We start from the raw sequence: 21659 nt of genomic DNA on the forward strand, positions 1-21659 counted from the left end.
GTTAAATGAATGAAAGGATGGATGTTCCTCATGACAAGATTATAAAAGCATCTACCCATTTTTTCCTCTAGTACTTCAGTGGTTTCACATTTTACATTTAAACATTTAAGCTGGAATTTATTTTGAAGTAAAAAGTGTGGTATGAATCTGGATTTTTTTCCCCTTCAAACAGCTTTCTAATTGTCTTGACACAATTTATTGAAAAATCAATCATCCCCACCCCCCACAACCCCCCCACCCCGTCCCACTCCCAGCCATTTTGAAATGTTTCTTAAGTCATACTTCAGTTCCTTTTAAGGGACTATGAAGTTTGGTTAAAAGTCATCATCTCCTTCATCGTAGAGAAAGATACACTAGAATTATATCTTCACTCATTCTGCCAGTTCCTATATAGATATCAGAGCCGTACATTGGTTAAAAGGTATTTTTTCCTTGCTTGTTGTAGTTAAGTAGGCTATCTTCTGGACAGTGGCTTGGAAAGCCTCCCAATCTTTAATCACATACAATTCTTCCCTCCCTTCCTCCTTGCTTCATACCAGATAACAGACGTTTTTAGAGCATGTGGCAGGATATCTTTCTGTAGTTTGGAAAACAGGCATAACTGGCTGCAGAGTGACCTTACATCTGCCCTTTCTGTAAAAATGCAAGGCTGACAGGAGAGCTTCAATTTACTCATCTCAGAGTGATCCCTAGCTTGATGACTGAAGGTTATTTCTTAATTATTTAACAGGTTGAAGCTTTTAAAACTATAGAGTGTTTTTTTTTTATTGCTGTTTGTTTGTTAGGTTTAAAAAAAAATGTGAGCCCTTTTCAGGTAAATTGGGATTTAAGACAAGGCCACCAGTATTCATGAAATACTTACTATGCACCCATCTCATACTAAGTATCATGGAGGATAAAAAGAGCTTGTAATTCATTCAGCCGACATTTATTTTTTTATTTTTATTTTTCTTTTTGCGGTATGTGGGCCTCTCACTGTTGTGGCCTCTCCCGTTGCGGAGCACAGGCTCCGGATGCGCAGGCCCAGCGGCCATGGCTCACGGGCCCAGCCGCTCCGCGGCACATGGGATCCTCCCAGACCGGGGCACGAACCCGTATCCCCTGCATCGGCAGGCGGACTCTTAACCACTGCGCCACCAGGGAGGCCCCAGCTGACATTTATTTAGCACTGATTATATTCCAAGGATACCTAGTGGAGAAGTAAAATCACTGGCCTCAGACCATTGGTCAATCAGAGATGGCATCTGGAGAGAAACAATGAGGCAAAGGAAAAATTAGAGTAAAAAGAAAATTATAACTATACTTAATGATAATCCAAAGGAGTAAATAGAAAGAAAGAAGTAAAGGGAAAAATCTTGAAGATCCATGAAGGGGAAGGATGGGATTCAGAGATTAGTTTTGGGCAGTGAGAGACCTGCTTACCCGACTGTCTGTTGGCCAGAGCTGCTCACACTTAGCTTGTCCACATCCCCTCTCTCTTGGGACTACATTAGCAACACCCTGCTTCCTGCCCCTCCCTTCCCCAGTACAGTCTCTGGACTGCAGCCACAGTGATCTCTTTAAGATGAAATCTGATTATCTTGCTCCACCTCTTAAAAAGGCTCCCCTCTCCAGTGCCCTCTGATCAGGTCAGTAGGCCCTCTGCCTCCCTCTCCAGGTACTTGCTTTGTCCTCTGTGTCTCACCTCTAGATTCTAAGCTACAGCCATAATGATGCTCTCCTACAGATTCCTCAACTAGCCATTTCCCACCCCCTCCCTTTCTCTTCTGGTCCTTGGAAGTGCTGGCCCCCTAGTCTAGAGCACTCCACTCCCCACCTCCCACATTCCTGAGCACGAACTGCAAAGACCAGAGTAATCTGTTCCACTGGGAGGCACATTTCCTTCTAGAGACCCAGGGGGACAGGGACATCTATGGTAGAAATCAGCCCCGTTCTCCCCTAGTCCGGCAGAGGCCCTCTAGTCCTTTTGCCTGGATCTGAGAGAGAGAAAGAGCACCTGCTGGCCCAGGTGGAGGGATTTCTCCTAGTTCTGCCTGGGGGTGCAGACTCCGTTTGCTGAGGCGAGTATTTAAGTGCTTTTTGCCAATCTGGCCAATCCCCAACTATCGCGCTAGTCAATAATTTACATAACTCATTCTGAAGGCAAGTGGACGTGACTTTTGCTTTACTTGTTATTATTTGGCTGGGAAAAGAAAAAAGGACAAATATTCTTATTGCACTGAGTACTATTCCCTCCATTAATGTTCATAATTCAGAGCTGGTTCCAAAGCTCCTTGGAGCTTTTACTCATGACCTGAGCATCATTTACTACCACCTGCCTGGCATATACCATAATTCACCATGGCAGAGTAAGTGTAACTGTGAAGAAGAAAAGTGACAATTGTCCATAAATTCTACCCCTCCCCCAAGATAAACTGGTAACCTTTTAACATATTTCCTGCTAGTGTTTTCCTCTCCACATGTATTTTTTAGTAGTTAATACAGACTTCTTTTCTTTTCCCCATTGTATTCTCTTCTTTGGTGGTCTCATTAACTCTGATGAGTTTTATTACTATTTCTAAAGCGACAAATTTAGCCCTGATCTCTGGTCTGAGCATAAGATTTCTTCACCCTCGCCCACGTTCCCAAACTTGCTCCTTTGCAGCCATTTTGATAAATGGCCACCACCTATTAATACCAGATAGTTAGTCATCCATAATGACTTACCCTGTTTTTTGAATTCCACCCCAGTGCTCTCCCATCTGATTCATTAGCAAATCCTGTCCATGCTACCTGCCATACACACCTAGCCATTGTTCCTTCCTCCCCAGATCCACTGCTGAACCCTAATTCAAGGCACTGTCTTCTCTCTCCTGGTCTGTTCGCACAGCCCCAGTGGTGTCCCTGCTTCCACACTTACCCGTGCAATCTTTTTTTTTTTTTTTTGTGGTACGCGAGCCTCTCACTGTTGTGGTCTCCCCCGTTGCGGAGCACAGGCTCCAGACGCGCAGGCTCAGCAGCCATGGCTCACGGGCCTAGCCGCTCCGCGGCATGTGGGATCTTCCCGGGCCGGGGCATGAACCCGTGTCCCCTGAATCGGCAGGTGGACTCTCAACCACTGCGCCACCAGGGAAGCCCCCTGCAATCTTTTAATGGGTTCCAATGTTCTGCCTACCTTGACTCCCTCATTTTATGCCCCTTAAATTCCGGTCGCCCTGGATCCCTTTCTGTCCCTTGATACATGCAACCTCTTTCCCTCCACTTTGCGCTTCTTTTTCTGAAAAGCTTCGGATCTCCCACCCCCACCCCAGCTTTCCCGAGGCGGATTTCTTTTCTTCCTTCAGATCTGATCTCCAAAGTCACCTCTCCAGATAGACCTTCCCTGAGGGCTAAATCGAATTTGGTCTCCCAAACGTTGTCCATCAAAGCCCCGAGTTTATTTCTTCCCTGGCACTAATCACAAGATGCAATTGTTTTATTTGTTAATTGTATTTAAATGTCCTCTTTAGTTTGTAAAGTAATTAGAAAATCAAAAATTTTTGTAATCCCCTCCACGAGTAGGATTGGCAGATAAAAAACACAGTTACATTTGAATTTCAGATAAACAGCGAATAAGTTTACTTTATATGATACTGAGATCTACTTATATTGAAAAAAATTATTTGTTATCTGGAATTCAAACTTGACTGGGCATCCTGTATTTCATTTGCTAAATCTGGCAGCCTTACCAATGAGGTGCGTTGCCCTTGTCTCGCTTTGCTGGGTTGTACCCTCACGGCCAAGCCCAGAGCCTGCCCGCCATTTAGTAGATGCTCAGTAATTGTTCTATGTAAACGGATAATCTGTCTGTTTAGTACAGTTTTCCCCCCACCTCACACTTATTTATCAGAATTTTCCCCATTCACTAAAAATTCTTGTTAAAGATATTTGGGGAAAATGTATTTTTAATACAATAATTCTAAACTTCTTTGTTTTTCATTTCTGCAAAACTGGCATAATTCTATCCTCATCAACGTTGTTTTGAGAATTAAATAAGTTAATGGGTGTAAAGTTTAGCACCATGCCTGGCCCACCGGAACACGCAACAAATTTCAGTTCTTTATTACATGCAGCCCGTGAACCATTTTAGCGGAAAGCAAAAACGCGGGTTTGTGGAGCACCGGTGGGGGCTGGGAAAACGGTTAGAAATCGGGGCCGGCTGGATTGCTGAGGGCCCAGGAAAAGGGGAGGAGCGAAGAGTGAATAACAGCGGAGGCAGCTAATGGGGAAGCTGGGAACCGCTCCCCCACCCTTCGCGTTTTAAATTCTAAGCTCCGCCTCCATCCGGGTCCTTGAGCCTCGTTCCCGGGCAGTATAAAGTTTGCTGTCTCCTTTGTTCGCCCTCGTTGCGCAGTAGTGCGAGTGGCTTCTCGCTTCGTTTCTCCGGGTCGCCCACCGTCCCTCGTGCTGAGCTGCTAGGAAGCTGCCGTCGGCGAGCTCGTAGGAGCTTGAAACCGTCGTTACCCCTCCGGTACGTGAGTCCTCTCATTTTACAGTCTGTTTTTCGTTCACTCTTGCCACGTTAGAACTTGGGATTACCTCCTTGGAGATGGGGGTGGCGGGCGCCATTTTAAGAACCCAGAGGTGCCGACCTATTTAGGGAAAGCTGGGAGTGTCGAAGGAGAACAGACGCTGGGGTGCCACTTCGTAGTGTACCTCTCCAGAAAGTTTGGTTGTCGCCTCTGGGGGCGGGGGGTGGCGGAGGTCGGGGCCTGAGCGGGACGAGGAGGGACCGCGCCTCCGTGGTCGCTACCTGCATTGGGATGGCGCTGGCGCTCCGGGCGGGCACTTGCACTTTTGCGCGGGGTCCTTGTTCATTGGCGGCCTTGGAGCTTAAGCCCTTTGAGTTTTCTCAGTCTCCGCTGGTGGGAAAAGTTACTCCCCTGACCGGCGGCGGTTGTTCTGGGTTGAATCCAAGTGTCGCCATTTTGTGTTTTCCACGCGGTTTTTAATGACGGGTTTTAATTGGGTTCCGCTGCAGTCATGGAGTGCTTAGTGTTACAGTGCGCGCTTCCACGTTCCGTTACTTTGTCTGAGGTGATATTGACGCTTTTAAAAAGTCAACAACGTAGCGAGCGGGGCAGGGGCTGGTGAAGAAGGGGAGTCATAACTTGATTAAAACTTTAAATTGGTCCTTAGATTTACTAGGGAATCCCAGTGAAAGGCAGAGTTCTTGGGAGAGGGCTTGGTCTTACGGACCTACGTTTGGCCTGTGACCTTGACTGAGTCAGTTTAAAAAAATCATTAGGGTAATTGGGATGTGATCATTGAATTTTTAAAAGGCAACAAATCTAGTGTTACAGCTAAAATTCACTTTTTGAAATGTTGTAGTTACTTGGTTAAGAGTGCCAAAGTGGATTAAGGATAAAGGCATTAGTTAAGTCGGCTTTTGTTTTTTGGCCGTGCCGCGCGACTTGTGGGATTTTAGTTCCCTGACGAGGGATCGAACCTGGGCCCTCGGCAGTGAGAGCATAGAGTTCTAACCACTGGACCGTCAGGAGATTCCTTTAAGTTGGCTTTTTTAACCAGTTTAATGTAAACAGCTATCACTGCACTAGTTAAATTGGTTTCCTGGTAAGGTTTATAAAAAATTGCTTTCTGTGTATTATGCTATTAAGGAATGATTTTAGTAAACAAGAAAAATGAGCCCCAGTACACATGTTGGGTAAACTTTTCCAGGGAGGGTTAACACTTTTTTTCCAACAGACTTTCACCAGAGGGATAAAAATGGTTGAAGCAGATCGCCCAGGAAAGCTCTTCATCGGTGGCCTCAATACAGAAACAAATGAGAAAGCTCTTGAAGCAGTATTTGGCAAATATGGACGAATAGTGGAAGGTGAGTTATCTGAAAGTATATGCAGGGTTATTGTAATTTTAAAAAGTAAGCTGTGATGAATTTGATTGCATTGATCATATGAAATGATAACGTGCTTTGTCCTCTAAGAAGTTCTGAGCTTTCTTTTTACAGATTTACTTTTGTTTTTCCGTTTGAACTAGAGTAACACTTCTTTTTCCCCTGAAAACTACTTTAGTTCTCTTGATGAAAGATCGTGAAACCAACAAATCTAGAGGATTTGCTTTTGTCACCTTTGAAAGCCCAGCAGATGCTAAGGATGCAGCTAGAGACATGAATGGAAAGGTGAGACTGTCTGCACAATACCATGTTTCCTAGTACGTAAAATAGCATGTTATCCAAGTCTGGTCTAGGGCAGCTCTTGAATTTTACCGAGTATATACTTTTCCAGGACCCTCTTATCCTAGCCCTTTGTAATTTTAGAATGAAATTTTGTAAAGTGTATTCTTGACAAGAATCTTCCAGTTTCAGAATATTCTGTATTATACTTTGTCTGGGATCCCTGGCTTTTGATTTTTGTTATTTGTCTTAATAAGCTGGTCATTGTCTGGCATTGTTTTAAACTTTACCGAACTAGCAGTACAGTGGATCCACCTTAGGTTTTAGTTAAAATAAGCAGTATCTTAAAAGACTAGGCATTTAAATGCTAAACAGAAAGGTACAACATTTTGAAGGACATACTAGTGTCACAGTGCATAGTGGATCTGCAAGTTCTTTTTTTTTAATTTCCATAATTAACCACTGATATTATTTAGTCCTTAGATGGAAAAGCCATCAAGGTAGAACAAGCCACTAAACCATCATTTGAAAGTGGTAGACGTGGACCACCTCCACCTCCAAGAAGCAGAGGCCCTCCAAGAGGCCTTAGAGGCGGAAGAGGAGGAAGTGGAGGAACCAGGGGACCTCCCTCACGTGGAGGGCACATGGGTAATGACTTAGGTTTACTTTAGGCTTGGTGTATAAGTTAGGAACTGTAAACACACCATTGTGTGCTTTGGTTAATAAGTATTTTAAAGGCCCTAGCTTTTGAAATTGAGAACACTTGTTCATCTACCAAAGTGATTGACTTAAGGAAAACATAGAAACCATCCTAAGTTAAATTACAATGTCTTGAAATAATTAACAATTAGCTATTCCTTATCCAGGTGAACTCATTAACTTGAAAACCCTCAGGAGAACCCTTCAGGTCTACTTTGCTAATCTGTGCAGACTTATATAGATGACTACTGTATAGAACTATATACACTTTGTATAGTTCCTTGTATGTAGTTTTCTGTGTATACTCTACACTGTACAGTTCTCATGCTCAGTCATGTATGAGTGAGAACTCAGGATTCCCCAAGTAAACAGAAATGGTCATATTCTTGATTAAGCAAAGAAAACTATAGACTTTTCTGAGTACTTATATTAACATGATTTTCTCTTTTTTTGTTCTAATGTAGATGATGGTGGTTATTCCATGAATTTTAACATGAGTTCTTCCAGGGGACCACTTCCAGTAAAAAGAGGACCACCGCCACGAAGTGGGGGTCCTCCTCCTAAAAGATCTGCCCCTTCAGGACCAGTTCGCAGCAGCAGTGGAATGGGAGGAAGAGGTAAATGGTCCACTTATGACAGTCTATCCTATCACCATAACACAAGGAAGCATTGAGAGGTGAATCCTAAAAGTGATGCTTAAAACTACCTAGATCATTGAAAAGATTGGTGTACATAAGAAATTTTAAAGAGGATTTCCTCATTTACATCCATATTGTCATATTTGGTTGGATCACTACTTTTCATTGCCTGAATGTAAATTCACGTTTTGACTTTTCACTGGGTATGTTTTTAAAATGGACATTTTTCCTTAAGCTCCTGTATCACGTGGAAGAGATAGTTACGGAGGTCCACCTCGAAGGGAACCCCTGCCCTCTCGTAGAGATGTTTATTTGTCCCCAAGAGATGATGGATATTCTACTAAAGACAGGTAACAGAAAAGCATAGTAGTTTTTGTCTCTAATATTAATACTTGAGGTTGAAGGGGAGAGCTCATCAAAAATATGAACCAAGTTACTTTTGTTTCTTTAGCTATTCAAGTAGAGATTACCCAAGTTCTCGTGATACAAGAGATTATGCACCACCACCAAGAGATTATACTTACCGTGATTATGGTCATTCCAGTTCACGTGATGACTATCCGTCAAGAGGCTATAGGTAAGTGACTGCTGTTGCTGCCATGGCTTGATGTAAAAAAAAAAAAATGTTTTGCTGTAAAAATTGATGTTCTGGGGCTTGTAATACATTTTTTTCTTGAATTTAGTGATAGAGATGGCTATGGTCGTGATCGTGACTATTCAGATCATCCAAGTGGAGGTTCCTACAGAGATTCATATGAGAGTTATGGTAAGATTTTGGTTGAGGGTCTTTGAATATCACCAGCTTGAGTTTTTAGGTTCATGAGCCAGTTTATTAGGCTGTTGTGGTGCTTGCTTTTAAAGGGATGTTTGCTTGCTTTTAAGGGGGTAACTTAATCAGCTGGGCTTTTCCTAGTCTTGTGAGGGGCTTTTGTTTTTTCTAAGTTTTTTTTTGAGGCTGTTGGCTTGCTTTGGAGGGGATTTTGCTTGCTTAAATTGGCAGCCTTATGTGTTTTCCCCCAACAGTGAAAATACAATTAAAAATTTTATTAACAAGATCAAATGTTTACCATTGCAATATGAAGGAAAGTCTACAGTTCAAAATTGCAACTTATCACTGGAAAGTGGCTGAGTGTCTACTATAAATAACAAGCTGTCTGGAATATCCTCTTGAAATACACACCGTCTTCAGTCTTTTCAAACAAACATTAAAACCCATCCATTTCCGTATCTCAGCAGATGAGCAAATCCCTGTTAATGGCCAGCAATGGCAGAGTTTAAAACCTCCCAGTTGAGAAAGTAAACGTTTAATACAAGAATTCTGTAAATTCAGATTTAAATGTTGTATATATACAATTTATAGTGTTGCCATATTACCTGACCATTGACCCTGCAGGTAACTCACGTAGTGCTCCACCTACACGAGGGCCCCCGCCATCTTATGGTGGAAGCAGTCGCTATGATGATTACAGCAGCTCACGTGACGGATATGGTGGAAGTCGAGACAGTTACTCAAGCAGCCGAAGTGATCTCTACTCAAGTGGTCGTGATCGGGTTGGCAGACAAGAAAGAGGGCTTCCCCCTTCTATGGAAAGGGGGTACCCTCCTCCACGAGATTCCTACAGCAGTTCAAGCCGCGGAGCACCAAGAGGTGGTGGCCGTGGAGGAAGCCGATCTGATAGAGGGGGAGGCAGAAGCAGATATTAAAAACAAACAAAACTTTGGACCAAAATCCCTGTTCAAAGAAACAAACAAAAGTGGAACCTATTCTATCATAACTACCCAAGGACTACTAAAAGGAAAGATTGTGTTACCTTTTTTAAATTTCCTGTTAAGTTCCCCTTCCATAATTTTTATGTTCTTGTGAGGAAAAAGAGTAAAACATGTTTAATCTTTGATTTTATGAATTACTTTCAACAAGCAAATGTTAAGTGTGTTAAGACTTGACATGTGTACTAGTATTGTAATTTTCCAAGTAAAAGTGTCCCTAAAGGCCACTTTCTATAAGATTTTCCCCAGTAAATGAGGCAAGCAATTCTAAGATCTTTCACAAAATATTCATCTAAAATGGAGAGATGAATCCTCCTGCCTATACAAACAAGCTAGCTATTAGAGGGTGGTCGGGGTATGCTACTCTTAGGATTTCAGAGTGTCTTCAAACTGAAATCTCAATGTTCTCAGTATGAAAAACCTGAGGTCAGATGCTTATATTGTAAGGAAAATGCTATTCGCCCAGTAAACCCAAAAAAGCAAATGGATAGTGCTGGCCATATTTTGCTTTTCTGACATTTCCTTGGGAATCTACAAGAACCTCCCCTTTCCCCCTCCCCAATAAGACCATTTAAGTGTGTGTTAAGCAACTACAGAATACTAAATAAAAAGTTTGGCCAAAACCAACCATGAAGCTGCAAACGATGCTTGCTCTTACTGTTTCAAATTTTTGCAACTCTGTAGTGTCTCACTTTTAAGGAACAGCTTGATTGCAAAGGAGAAAATAGATAAGCAATGAAGTTATCTCCAACTTCTCAAAGGCTTATGACTTCTAAAAAGTGAATCTATCAGCATTCCACATCAGATTTAAAGCATCAAATGCCTGTGAAACAGCAAAGATGGTAAGCAAAGCAAACTAGTTTTTCCGTCTAAGTCGAAATTGAACACTTACCTTCCTCATAGTACAGTGAAACATACTGTACCTCATGGCAATGGAAATGCTTTCTAGATTAAAAAAAAAAAAACTTTTGGAAAACAAAGTGTTCGATAGCATATTAGAAGTCCTCCAAATTCAACACTTGGATTTTTTTAAAAGCATGTGTGACACTTAAAGGCCTTAATACAGCTGTTGTTTACCAATAGCGGTCTGGGGCTTGGGAGGGGGTATTTTTTAAAATATTTTTGATGAAGACCTTTAAACATGCTTCATGTTTTAACATTTTTCAAATTAGTCTTTTAGTCAATGTAGGAAATGGCTTAAGTTTGGGGTCCCCCTCTCTTTACCCCTGTAAGCCATTGCAAACCTGACATTTAGTTGGATGCCTGACTTGTTTTTAGTTCTGTGAAACTACACTGTATGGAGAAAATCTATTGCAAGTGGTCTTTAAAAAGCAAAACCTGAGGCAGCATGACCCAGGTCCAGCCATGAAGTTGAAAAAGATGCTCTTGAATATAGTAAACTTGAAGACCTCCAACTAAAAATCCTTACACTGCACTTATTCCTTCAAATAAGTTTTGTCCGTTCAACTTATGGATTTAACATGGCAGTGCACCATTGGAACAGAATGGGGATCCATAAGCCATGCAACTTAACCATTTAAGCCATTCCAGTCCATCCCAAGCCAGTGAAGCTTCCACCACTTAAGAGAAATAGTAGAACATGAAATACGTTAAGCTGCAAGTCTGAACTTGCCTTTTCTTTCTGGAAAAGGGGGCAGTTATAGGCAAGTTTTGAAGAATTTCCTTAAGAGGGATAACTAGTTACCTGTTTAATTTTTACAGGTTGAGAATTTTGGTCATGGTCATGATGGTCATGGAGTGCTGATTGATTCACAATAGATAGAGCTGGCAGCAAGAGAAATGCAATGCTAAGGTAAGTTCTGAAAGCAGTGACCTTTGTAGGTTTAAATACTACAGCTTTGCCATGTTGCGTATGTTGATGATACTGCCAAGTTACCTGTAATGGGATAATCTAACGCTTGGATTACAAGGATAAAAAGTGCTCTAATGTGTAACACCTGGCACATTATTCGTTCGAATGTGGGGTGACGTTATCTCAAATAGGCATATTTCCACGAGTGGCTCAGTCATGCAGTGCTTTTAGTAGCTCTGTTGAATGCATACAGCTTGCTAATACTGTTTTCAGAAGCAGTTGTTGGCTGGAGCTTTACAGTTAGTGTTTTGTCGTGTAAGCAGACTTAACTTGTATGAGGTTCAAATTTTATCCTGTGTGTTTTGTAAATGACACCCTTTTCATCAGTTCCTGATTGTTTTGCTTGGCCACAGTACAGACTGGCTGAAGGGTGAACAGATGCAGCTGCCACCAAGTCCCTAGTTTGAGTAACGATTTTATTAGTAAAATGATGACATAGTTACTGTCTTCATTACCAAAGTGATGCTTACAGGAATTATAGGTTTTTATGGTTGCTTTTTTGAGCTTGTAATTTAAAGCAAATGTTGTATGTGTTGCCAGTTAAAGCAACAAAGTAATGTATTTAAAGACTAGGTAAGGGGGGACTGTAATTTCCAGTATAAAACAGTAAATACCTTGTGATGTGATAACATGCTTTTCATTTTACAGAGTTGTTGAAGCAGAAGAATGCTGATTGTCCTTAAGGCACAACAGTTGCATAAGCAGTACTCATCAGAATTGGTTTGGTGCAGACAAGATTTTTGCTTTCCAGGGTTCCTGTGGCTCTAAGGAAGGCATCAACGTTGGTTAGCACTTGTAACTAGGGAGTGGCAGTTACTTAAAATAAGTAATTGACCAGATGGAGAAAGGGGAGCAATTAAAGAAATTGGTAAGTGGAGGTAGTCAGGAAGTTTTCATGGTTCTTTATGTAGATTTTACAGCTTTGACTTTCATTTCCTTTAGCCAAAGTCATAGGGACAACTGCAATTTAGAACTTCCTAATTACCACTGATTGTCAGAAAGTCGGATTAGAAAAATGAAAGGCATAAGAGGTGACTTTATTCAGTAAAGTGTTTGATTTTCAGCAGGTAAAATATTTCTTTGTGTTTATCCAGGAGTGAAATTTAGTCTTAAAACTAAAGGGAAGACTAATATCTGGAAACTAAAGTAACTGGAAACATAAAATGCTCAAAAGCACACTTCTTAAAAACTGGAAACAAAATTGGGCCATTTGGCTTTTGCTATTTTTTTTAAGTTGTTTTGTAAGCCTACTTAACCCCTCACCCCACTTCATATCTTAGAAACAAATCAAGATACAGTACAGCTTTGTCATTTATTGCATTGGAGACTAGAGCCAATAGTGTAAAAGCTAATGTTCTCAAAGGAAACAGGTTTGAGTTGGGTTAGAAGAAACCAACTCACCTTCTGAATTTTTACCTAGTAAATATCAGTACTATCGTGTTTAACATTTGCAATCATGGAAAATAATCAAGAAATTTAACCCTCATTTTGATGGGCTCTTCTAATCACAGACCATCAGGGTATTGACCAAATTTTAAAAACCATTGCACTTACATAGCTGTCTTCCTCAGTCATTCTGTAATCTAAACACTTGGGTTTATGCTTCCGTGGACCTTTTGGCTCTTGAGATTTTATTTAGGTTATCTTGAAGATAGTGTAGAACATAGATTAATCATAGTAAACTTGAATACTAAATTGAAGAACGCTTAATGACCAGACAGCTGTTTGGCAAATAGTTTGTTGACCCAGCAGACTTAATTCTGCTCCTGTTGGAAAAAGAATCTGTCTTGATTCTTCTGGCTTTATACTGATTGTAAAAGAAACAGAATAACATGTTTTTCTTGTTTAACTGGTAGTTGAGTATAGAACTTAGGTATAATGGTTTTTCTCTTTGGAATGTTTTGTATTTGAACCTTAATAAAATTTAACATGCATTTTTCTTGTGGACCTGGGTTCTTTTTTATAATAAGGAGTTCATTTTGGCTTTTAAATAATGATCTCCACGTGTTCCCCTCCCCCAAACCCTAGTTCTCAGGCACTGTTAGCCCTTGCAGTTAGTTGCCAGGGAACATAGTCACTGAGGTTAGCCTATGGCTAGGCTTGCTTCATTAGGAGAGGGAGTTTCAGGTAGGCATCAAGGTAATTCGGATGATTTCATTTAATCCTTACCCTGAAATTGGAGCAATAACACCAAAGAACCAGAAGCTAAAGTACCAAAGATGTACTGTAGTGCTTTTGATATTTCCTGCTGGCTCCTGGGAAGAAGGCAGGTTGGTTAATTCGATTTGGCAGTGAGTCCCACTTCAGACCAAGTCCCTCGGGGATGCCATTAAACCAGCACATGATTAGTGTGCTTCTTTATTGGTAAGTTTCTTTACTGTTCATGTACATCTGACTCATGTTCATTTGCACTTGATAAAACTAATTTAGTGACAATTGTCCTTTATTTAAGGGAGAACAATCGATGGGTTGGGAGTGCAGTGGCTCACAAGCAGTGAAGCACTGTTCCCAGGGCATTTGGGGCAAGAGTTTTACAGAGTAGGCATCATTGGCTGTGGGGTCCTGTTTTCTAGGGGAAGGTGAGCTAGCTAAAGTTGGAGGATTGTGATGGGTGTATGTTAAAGGTCACCTTGATGGGGTGTTTTCCTGTAAGTGTGTGCTGACTTAGGTTTACCGTTGTGAGGTGGGCCAGACCACTGCCAGCAGCCTTCATTTTGTGGGTCCTGATATATGTATTAACTTTATCAGCATGTAAAACAGGGTATTGTGATTGGGCTATATAGCCAGTTGAAGGAACTCATCACATGGAAGAGCAGTGTTAGCTGAGCATTAGGGTTGCAGAAAAAGCCTCAGTACTGTCATTCTGTAAATAACCTCAGCTCTATACCAGTTGTTCAGAAAAACTTAAAATCATCACATCAGTTTTTGTTCAGTTGCACATGTCAATAACCTGAAAACAAGCATTCACAACAACAAGCTCAATGTATATAAATTCTGAAATTTCAACCAGAAGCATACCATGATATTTGGTAAAAGCATACATACCATCAAAGTGGAGAATGTTGCTGTCACCCCAGCAAGTTACCTTGTGGCCCTTCCTCAACGATTCTTGCCTCTATCCCCTAGAGATAAAGACGAACTGCCTGTTCTTGAACATAAATGCAATAAAAATATGGGTCCTTGTATAAGGCTTTCATTAAGCAAAATGCTTTTGAGACTCACCCATGTTGTGTACACATATGAGTATGAGCAAAGTACGGTTTACCTATTGCTGGAAAACTGGGCTTTTTCAGCTCTTGGCTATTACAAATAAAGTCCCTGTGAATGAATGTTCTTATGCAAGTCTGTACATGATTAGAGATGAAAACAGGTATGAAATTGCTGGATTGTAAGACAGTTTTATAAGAAATTGCCAGACGATTTTTCCAAAGTTCTATTAGCACTTAATGTGAGTTCTGGTTACTCTGGACCCCACCGATGTTGGGTGTTTTAAAATTTAGCCATTCTACTGGGTACATTTTATCATTGTGGTTTAAATTTGTATATCTCCAGTGAATAATGAGTAGCACTTAAATTTTTTGAATTGAAATATTTACAGTGAAATGCATAGATGTCAAGTGTTCAGTTAGATTAGTCTTGAAAAATACTTAGTTTTCTACGGTAACCTGCACATCAGGACAGAACATTGCCCTCCAGGAAGTTCCCATCCCCAAGAGAAACGACATTGACCTGGTTTCTATTGGTGTAGGATATTTTTGCATATTTTAATACTTTGTATAAGTTAAATCCTACAGCAATGTATCTTCTGTGTTTAGCTTTCAGCATGTTTGAGACTCATCCATATAGTTGTACTGGTAGTTTGTTCCTTTTTGTTGGAGGGTAGAATTCCAGTGTAGTTTATCCATTTTATTGATGGACATCTGAGCTGTTTCCAGTTTTGGGCTATGAGGAATAATGTTGCTATGAATATTCTTATGCAGGTCTTAGACATATTTTCATTTCTCCTGGAGAAATACCTTGTAGTGGAATTGATGGGGTAATAGGGTAGATGATACATGCTTAATTTTAAGAAACTGCCAAATATTTTACTCAAAGTGACTGCCATCTCATGCTCTCATAGCAATTTATGAAAGTCCTGGTTGCTTTCCAACATTTGCTACTGTTGATCTGGTCCATTTCAGCCATTTTAGTGGGTGGGTGGGGTGGTATCACGTGATTTTCATTTGCGTTTTCCTGATGACTAATGATGCTGAGCACTTTTTAAAAAACTATTTTGGGATGATTTTTAAATTTACAGAAAAGTTGCATAGATAACATAGACTTAATGTATATCCTTCACCCAGTTTGCCCTAACTTTATTATCTTACGTAAGCATGGTGTATTTGTCAAAACTGAGATTAGCATTGATACCAATGAACTAAACTAGACTTTATTGAAGTTTCACAAATCTTCTAGTGTCTTCTTTCTGTTCCAGGATCTAATCTAATATCTCACATTCTATTTCATATTCGGTAGTTTCTCATGTTCTTATAGCCAGTTTTATACGTTCTTTGAAAAACTGTACAAGTCTTTTGTCCATTTCAACAGTTCTTTTAAATATAAAATTCTCAGTATATTCTGGATGCAAGGTCTTTGTCATGAGTTATGAATATTTTCTCCTAGTCTGTCTTGCCTTTTCTTATTTTTCTTTTTTTTTTTTTTTCTTTTTGCTGTATGCGGGCCTCTCACTGTTGTGGCCTCTCCCGTTGCGGATCACAGGCTCTGGATGCGCAGGCCCAGTGGCCATGGCTCACGGGCCCAGCCGCTCCGCGGCATATGGGATCCTCCCAGACCGGGGCACGAACCCGTATCCCCTGCATCGTCAGGCGGACTCTTAACCACTGCGCCACCAGGGAGGCCCCTGCGCCACCAGGGAGGCCCCTATTTTTCTTGATGAGCAAATAAAATCTAATCAAACATTTTATGGTTATTGCTTCCTGTGATATGTCAGTTGAATTCGAGGTCATGAAGGTTTTTTTTCTACAAAGTCTGGTAGTTTTAAATTGTTAGTTCTATGATATATTTTGAATTGATTCTTTTTATGGTGAGGTAGGGGTTTAAGTTTACTTCTTAATATATGGACTTAAATTTATTCTAGCATCTTTTGTTGCTAAGACTACTCTTCCATTGAATTACCTCAGTATCTGTAGGAACCATATATACCTAGGTCCATTACTGTACTAATGTGTATCCTTTCTTATATAAATTTATTTATTTATTTATTTATTTTTGGCTGTGTTGCATCTTGCTGCGCACAGGCTACCTCTAGTTGCGGCGAGCAGGGGCTACTCTTCATTGCAGTGCGCAGGCTTCTCACTGCGGTGGCTTCTCTTGTGGAGCACGGGCTCAGTACTTGTGGCTCTCAGGCTCTAGAGCGCAGGCTCAGTAGTTGTGGCGCACAGGCTTAGTTGCTCCGTGGCATGTGGGATCTTCCTGGACCAGGGCTCGAACCTGTGTCCCCTGTGCTGGCAGGCGGATTCTTAACCACTGTGCCACCAGGGAAGTCCCCTCTGGCTTCTCTTGTCCGTGGTGCTTGCCCCTCTTTCATTTTAGGCCACTAGCCCCTGACCTGCATCACCATCCCAGACTTGCTCTCTCCAGTCTCTGGGTATTCCTCACTTTTATCTGTGTTAGAATTCCAACTCCAGCATTACCAGCTGTGTGACCTTAGGCAAGTTACTTAATCTCTTTGTACTTTTTTTCTCATCTGTAAAATGGGGTTAATAATATAGCATTGGCTGGGAAGATTAAATGAGTGCCTGGTACATGGTAAATGCTGCATAACTAGGAGATTTCATCATTATCTGTCAATTTGCCTTCTGTGTGTCATCTTCAGGGCTGGAATTGGAGGGAGCCACCACCTTATGTTAGATCAGCATCTTGTCAAGGACTGAAAGTCCCTACTACAAGCCAATGTTCCTTCTTTCTCTACTGAATCGTACTCCTCAATTTTTGTTAATTGTGATTAATCCACACAAGACCCTTCTCATTTTATTTTCACTTTTTCCCACTCCCTGCCCACCAGTGGCAACAATTATATTGCATTTAATGTATATCCTTTTTGTTTGTATGTGTTCTTATTGAATGTATATCAATGTTTTATATGCATATATTTAAAATTAAATGGTATGGTATTGTATATCTGTTTCTTACAACTTCTCATCACCATGTTTTGAAGGTGTTGCAAATACATATCTAGTCCATTGCTTCTAACTAGCATAGTATTTGAAGGTGTGCATCCCCAGTTTTGCCTATCCACTCTCCCAGTTTGGTGTGTAAGCTATTCTTCCTGGGTTGTAGTGTGTATCTGGCTGCCTGGAGCATCCTGAGGTTTGACCCTAGTTATGGGTTTAATGGCAGTTGGAAGTGGTTGTGGTGGATCTTAAGGAGAATACCATTCCCTTTCAAGGAATCTGCCCCAAGTAAAGTTATCACAGGATTTTTAAGCAGAGAGAAACTTATTTCTACAGATACTGCAGGACCAGCACTCAGATGAACTCAGAAAAATCCACCCAACACCAGAGTTTGCTGGTCATCATTACTGGTATAATGGTTGGGTGCAGCAGCTACTTGAGCTTCCAAAGCGCTGCCTCAGTTGGCACTTGATTCATTGTGATTGTCCCTGCAGGCCACGGATTACTAGCATCCTTTTTTTTCTTATTTGCAAGGAGCACTGCCCTCAAGCCCAAAGGCATGAACAAACCAATCCCCAAATCCTGTTTTTGTGGGTTTGCAGTTGTCACTCTCCAAGGTCGATCTCTAGGCCAATTCAGTATTTATTTTGGTCCAGTCGGGAGAGGGAAACTTCACAGTACTTTGAACAGGGAAGGTTTGATATAAGGAATTATTTAATATGGATAGGATAATGAGAGATTACTTAAAGAGAACTCTTAAGACTATAGGAATACCAGATACAATAGGAGAATAACATCATAATCACCCCGGGGCCGAAATCTAGACCTTGTGGGAGAGGCATAGCTTTGGCTTGTTGAATGGTAGAGAAGTCTGTGGTGGCACACCCACAGAACTTGCTAGAAGTCTATCCCTTAGGGCTTTTAACAGGGAGGTGTCTCACCAGTAGTACTCTGGCTATAAAACTGACCAGGGAGAGGAGTTTCTGGGGAAGCTGCCTCCACGGCACCGGCACCGTAGGAGCTGTGAGCACAGTAAGGGCCTGAAGCGGGAGATGCCCACCTCCACCAGGAGAAGCTGCCCAGGCTGGAGAAACACATGCTACCGGAGCCTGCCAAGCAAGCCGACCTCAACCGGCAGGCAAAGCCCTTTTTCCTTTTGCAACCTCTCCAATGTCCTTTACTGACAAAACCTAATGTGATGTGATATGGTAAATACATATTTGGGTCTTCATTCCCAGCTCCTGAAATAGTCCAGAGTGATAAAGGTGAAAAGGGCATCTTTTGTTGTAATACTTGGTTTTTGTTCCCAGTTGCTAAAATAGTTCTAGAGGAGTAAGATTGTCTCTTGGTATTCATAACAAGCCCCTTTCAACCATACCCAAGTTTATGTTAATAAAATGACTTGGAAAGTCCCTAAGGGTTTCGGGCTGGTTGCCAGGGAACCAACTGGGTGTTGAGAGGGCTGGAACTTTAAGCCCCACCCCCTGACCTCTGGGAGGGGAGAGGAGTGGCCAATGATTTAATCATGCCTACGGTAACAAAGCCTTCATAAAAACCCTAACCACAGGCCTAACGGGAGAGCTTCCCAGTTGGTGAACACGTGGAGTTGCTGAGAGGCTGGTGTGCCCCGACGGCATGGAAGCGCCATGCCCCTTCCCTGTACCTTGCCCTATGCATCTCTTCCATCTGGCTGTTCTTGAGTTATATCCTTTTATAATAAATGGGTAATAGTGAGTAAAGCACTTTCCTGAGTTCTGTGAGCTGTTCTAGCAAATTATTGAACCAGAGGAAGGGGTGGTGAGAACCCCTGGTTTACATCTGATCAGTCAGAAGTACAGGAGGCCCAGACTTGTGATTGGCATCTTAAGTGGAGACAGTCTTGTGGGACTGAGGTCTTAACTTGTGGAATTTGACATTAACTCCAGGTAGATAGAATTGAATTGCAGGCCACCCAGCTGTTGTCAGAGAATAGGTCAATGTTGGAAAATACCCATGCATTTGGTGGCCAGAGGTATTGAGAGTAGTAGTATAGAGGAAGAAAGTTTTCCTTTTATATAATGCTATGCCAGTTGGCAAAGGAAAAATATCTAAAGGCTCAGATTCATTTTCATAGAAGGAGCAACACGAGTGAATTTGGAGCTGAGAGGCAATAAATTGATAACTGGTGTGAAGGGTAAATCTAGTCTCATAAAATAAATTGGAAAATGTTTTCTGCTTTTTTTTTTTTTTTTGGCCACCCTGAGAGGCTTGTGGGATTGAACCCGGGCCCTCAGCAGTGAAAGCGAGAGGAGTCCTGACCACTGGACCACCAGGGACTATCCCCCTCCTCTGTTTTCTGAAAGAGTGTGTTCAGCATAGATACTGTCTCCTTAAATGATAGAATTCACTAATGAAATCATCTGGGCCTGGGATTTTCTTTGTGGGAAGATTTTTTTATTGAAAATTTAATTTCTTGAGTAGATATAGGTCTATTCAGGTTTTCTATTTCTTTCTGTGTCTGTGGTAAGCAGGATTCCAAAATGGCCCCCCAAATTTCCCTGCCTAATCCCCAGGGCTGTGAATATGATATGTCACAGTCACGATTGTTATGTTGCATGGTAAAAGGGATTTTGCAGATATAATTAAAGTTATTAATCAGCTGACTTTGGGGCTTTCTTCGTGGTCCAGTGGGTAAGAATCTGCACTCCCAATGCAGGGGGCCAGGGTTCGATCCCCAGTCGGGGAACTAGATCCCACATGCATGCCACAATGAAGATCCCACGTGCTGCAGCTAAGACCCAGCACACGCTACATAAATAAATAAATAATTTTAAAAAATTAGTTGACTTTGAGTTCACCGAAAGGGAGATTATCTGAGTAGGCCCAATATATGAGCTCTTTAAAAACAGAGATTTTGGGCTTCCCTGGTGGCGCAGTGGTTGAGAGTCTGCCTGCCGATGCAGGGGATGCGGGTTCGTGCCCCAGTCCGGGAAGATCCCACACGCCACGGAGCGGCTGGGCCCGTGAGCCATGGCCACTGAACCTGTGCATCCGGAGCCTGTGCTCCGCAACGGGAGAGGCCACACCAGTGAGAGGCCTGTGTACCGCAAAAAAAAAAAAAAAAAAAAAAAAAAAAAAAAACATTTTTCTCTAGCTGGTAGCAAAAGAGGCAGTCAGATTCAAACATGAGAAGGATTTCATGTGCCATTACTTGCTTGAAGATGGAGGGGACTCATGTCAAGCAATAATGGTAACCTCTACAAGCTGAGAACAGCCCCAGGCTGACAGCCAGCAAGGACACGGAACTAAATAATACCATCAACCCAAATGAGCTTGGAAGCTGATTCTTCCCCAGAACCTTAAGAGAATAGCCCCACCCAGCCAATGCCTTGATATTAGCCTTAAGTGACCCTAAGCAGAGAACCTAATAGGGCTGACTTGGACTTCTGATCCACTCCACCCAACCCCACCCCACCCTGAAACATCCATTTGATTAACTCTCATCTTCCTCAAGCCTTTGCTCATCTCACCCCTCAATGAGGCCTATCCTGACTGTCCTATTTCATACTGCAATCTGCCCATCCCATCTCTCCCGATGCCCAGCAGGCCTGAATTCCATTACCCTGCTCTAGTTTTTCCCCCATAACTTTTATTACTTTCTTACATACTATATTATATACCTATTATATCCATTACTTATTTTCGGTCTTCTCTTGTTAGAATATAACCTCTGTGAGATCAGGGAACTTTACCTGTTTGTTTATTGATGTGTCTCAAAAGCCTGGCAGAGTAGGAGTTCAACGAATATGTTGACTGATTGAAAACACTTTTCTCCCCTTATGTACTCTTCCAAAAATGTCTCTGCCTAACACACTTTGACTGTTTTATACATGTCCCCAAATATACTGCTCCATGGCCAACTCCAAAGAAAGACAACCCAAAGTTTTCTGAATAATTGCATTCAACTTCAAATGCAGAATTTCTGGGATCTTCTATATTCTCCTAGATATGAACTAAAAGTGTTAAATTTATCCCCAAACATTCTATATAAAGTATTGGGAGGAAACGAGTTCATTCAGCAAGGGACAAAATTCAAGTGGAATCTACAACCCTTGCTTAGGTAACTAGTCACAGGGCCATAATTGGTATTTATAACATTCTCCCTAAGAGATCCATTTTATATACCCTTTCACCTCAGTTAATGGTATTTTACTTGGTGGTATAACCTAAACCTTCATTCCTGAGGAGTCCAACTACCTGTGTTCCTTTAACTTTTAAAAAACATTAAAAAAAAATTAAAGTGTAACAGAAAAGTAAACAAAGCAACTTCCACCTCTGACCATAATGAGGTAATTGGTACTGAACCTACTTTCTCACCA

The 21659-nt window shown here is 41.5% G+C and overlaps 1 protein-coding gene and 1 non-coding gene across 2 annotated transcripts; both read left to right on the forward strand.

Annotated features, from left to right (window-relative positions):
- Nucleotides 1–4339: 4339 nt before the first annotated feature.
- RBMX (RNA binding motif protein X-linked) lies at nucleotides 4340–9277 on the forward strand. The gene is made up of 9 exons (XM_060086690.1): nucleotides 4340–4489; nucleotides 5725–5854; nucleotides 6051–6157; nucleotides 6628–6799; nucleotides 7315–7467; nucleotides 7724–7838; nucleotides 7940–8065; nucleotides 8172–8254; nucleotides 8882–9277. The coding sequence occupies exons 2-9, from the start codon at nucleotides 5746–5748 to the stop codon at nucleotides 9190–9192; spliced, it is 1176 nt and encodes a 391-aa protein (XP_059942673.1). The 5' UTR covers nucleotides 4340–4489; nucleotides 5725–5745; the 3' UTR covers nucleotides 9193–9277.
- On the forward strand, nucleotides 5904–5975 carry LOC132482795 (small nucleolar RNA SNORD61). The gene has a single exon (XR_009530963.1). It is a non-coding gene; the product is annotated as a small nucleolar RNA SNORD61 (small nucleolar RNA).
- Nucleotides 9278–21659: the final 12382 nt, after the last annotated feature.

Source organism: Mesoplodon densirostris, chromosome X (assembly GCF_025265405.1).
Source record: "Mesoplodon densirostris isolate mMesDen1 chromosome X, mMesDen1 primary haplotype, whole genome shotgun sequence".
Classification (NCBI taxonomy): Eukaryota; Metazoa; Chordata; class Mammalia; order Artiodactyla; family Ziphiidae; genus Mesoplodon; species Mesoplodon densirostris.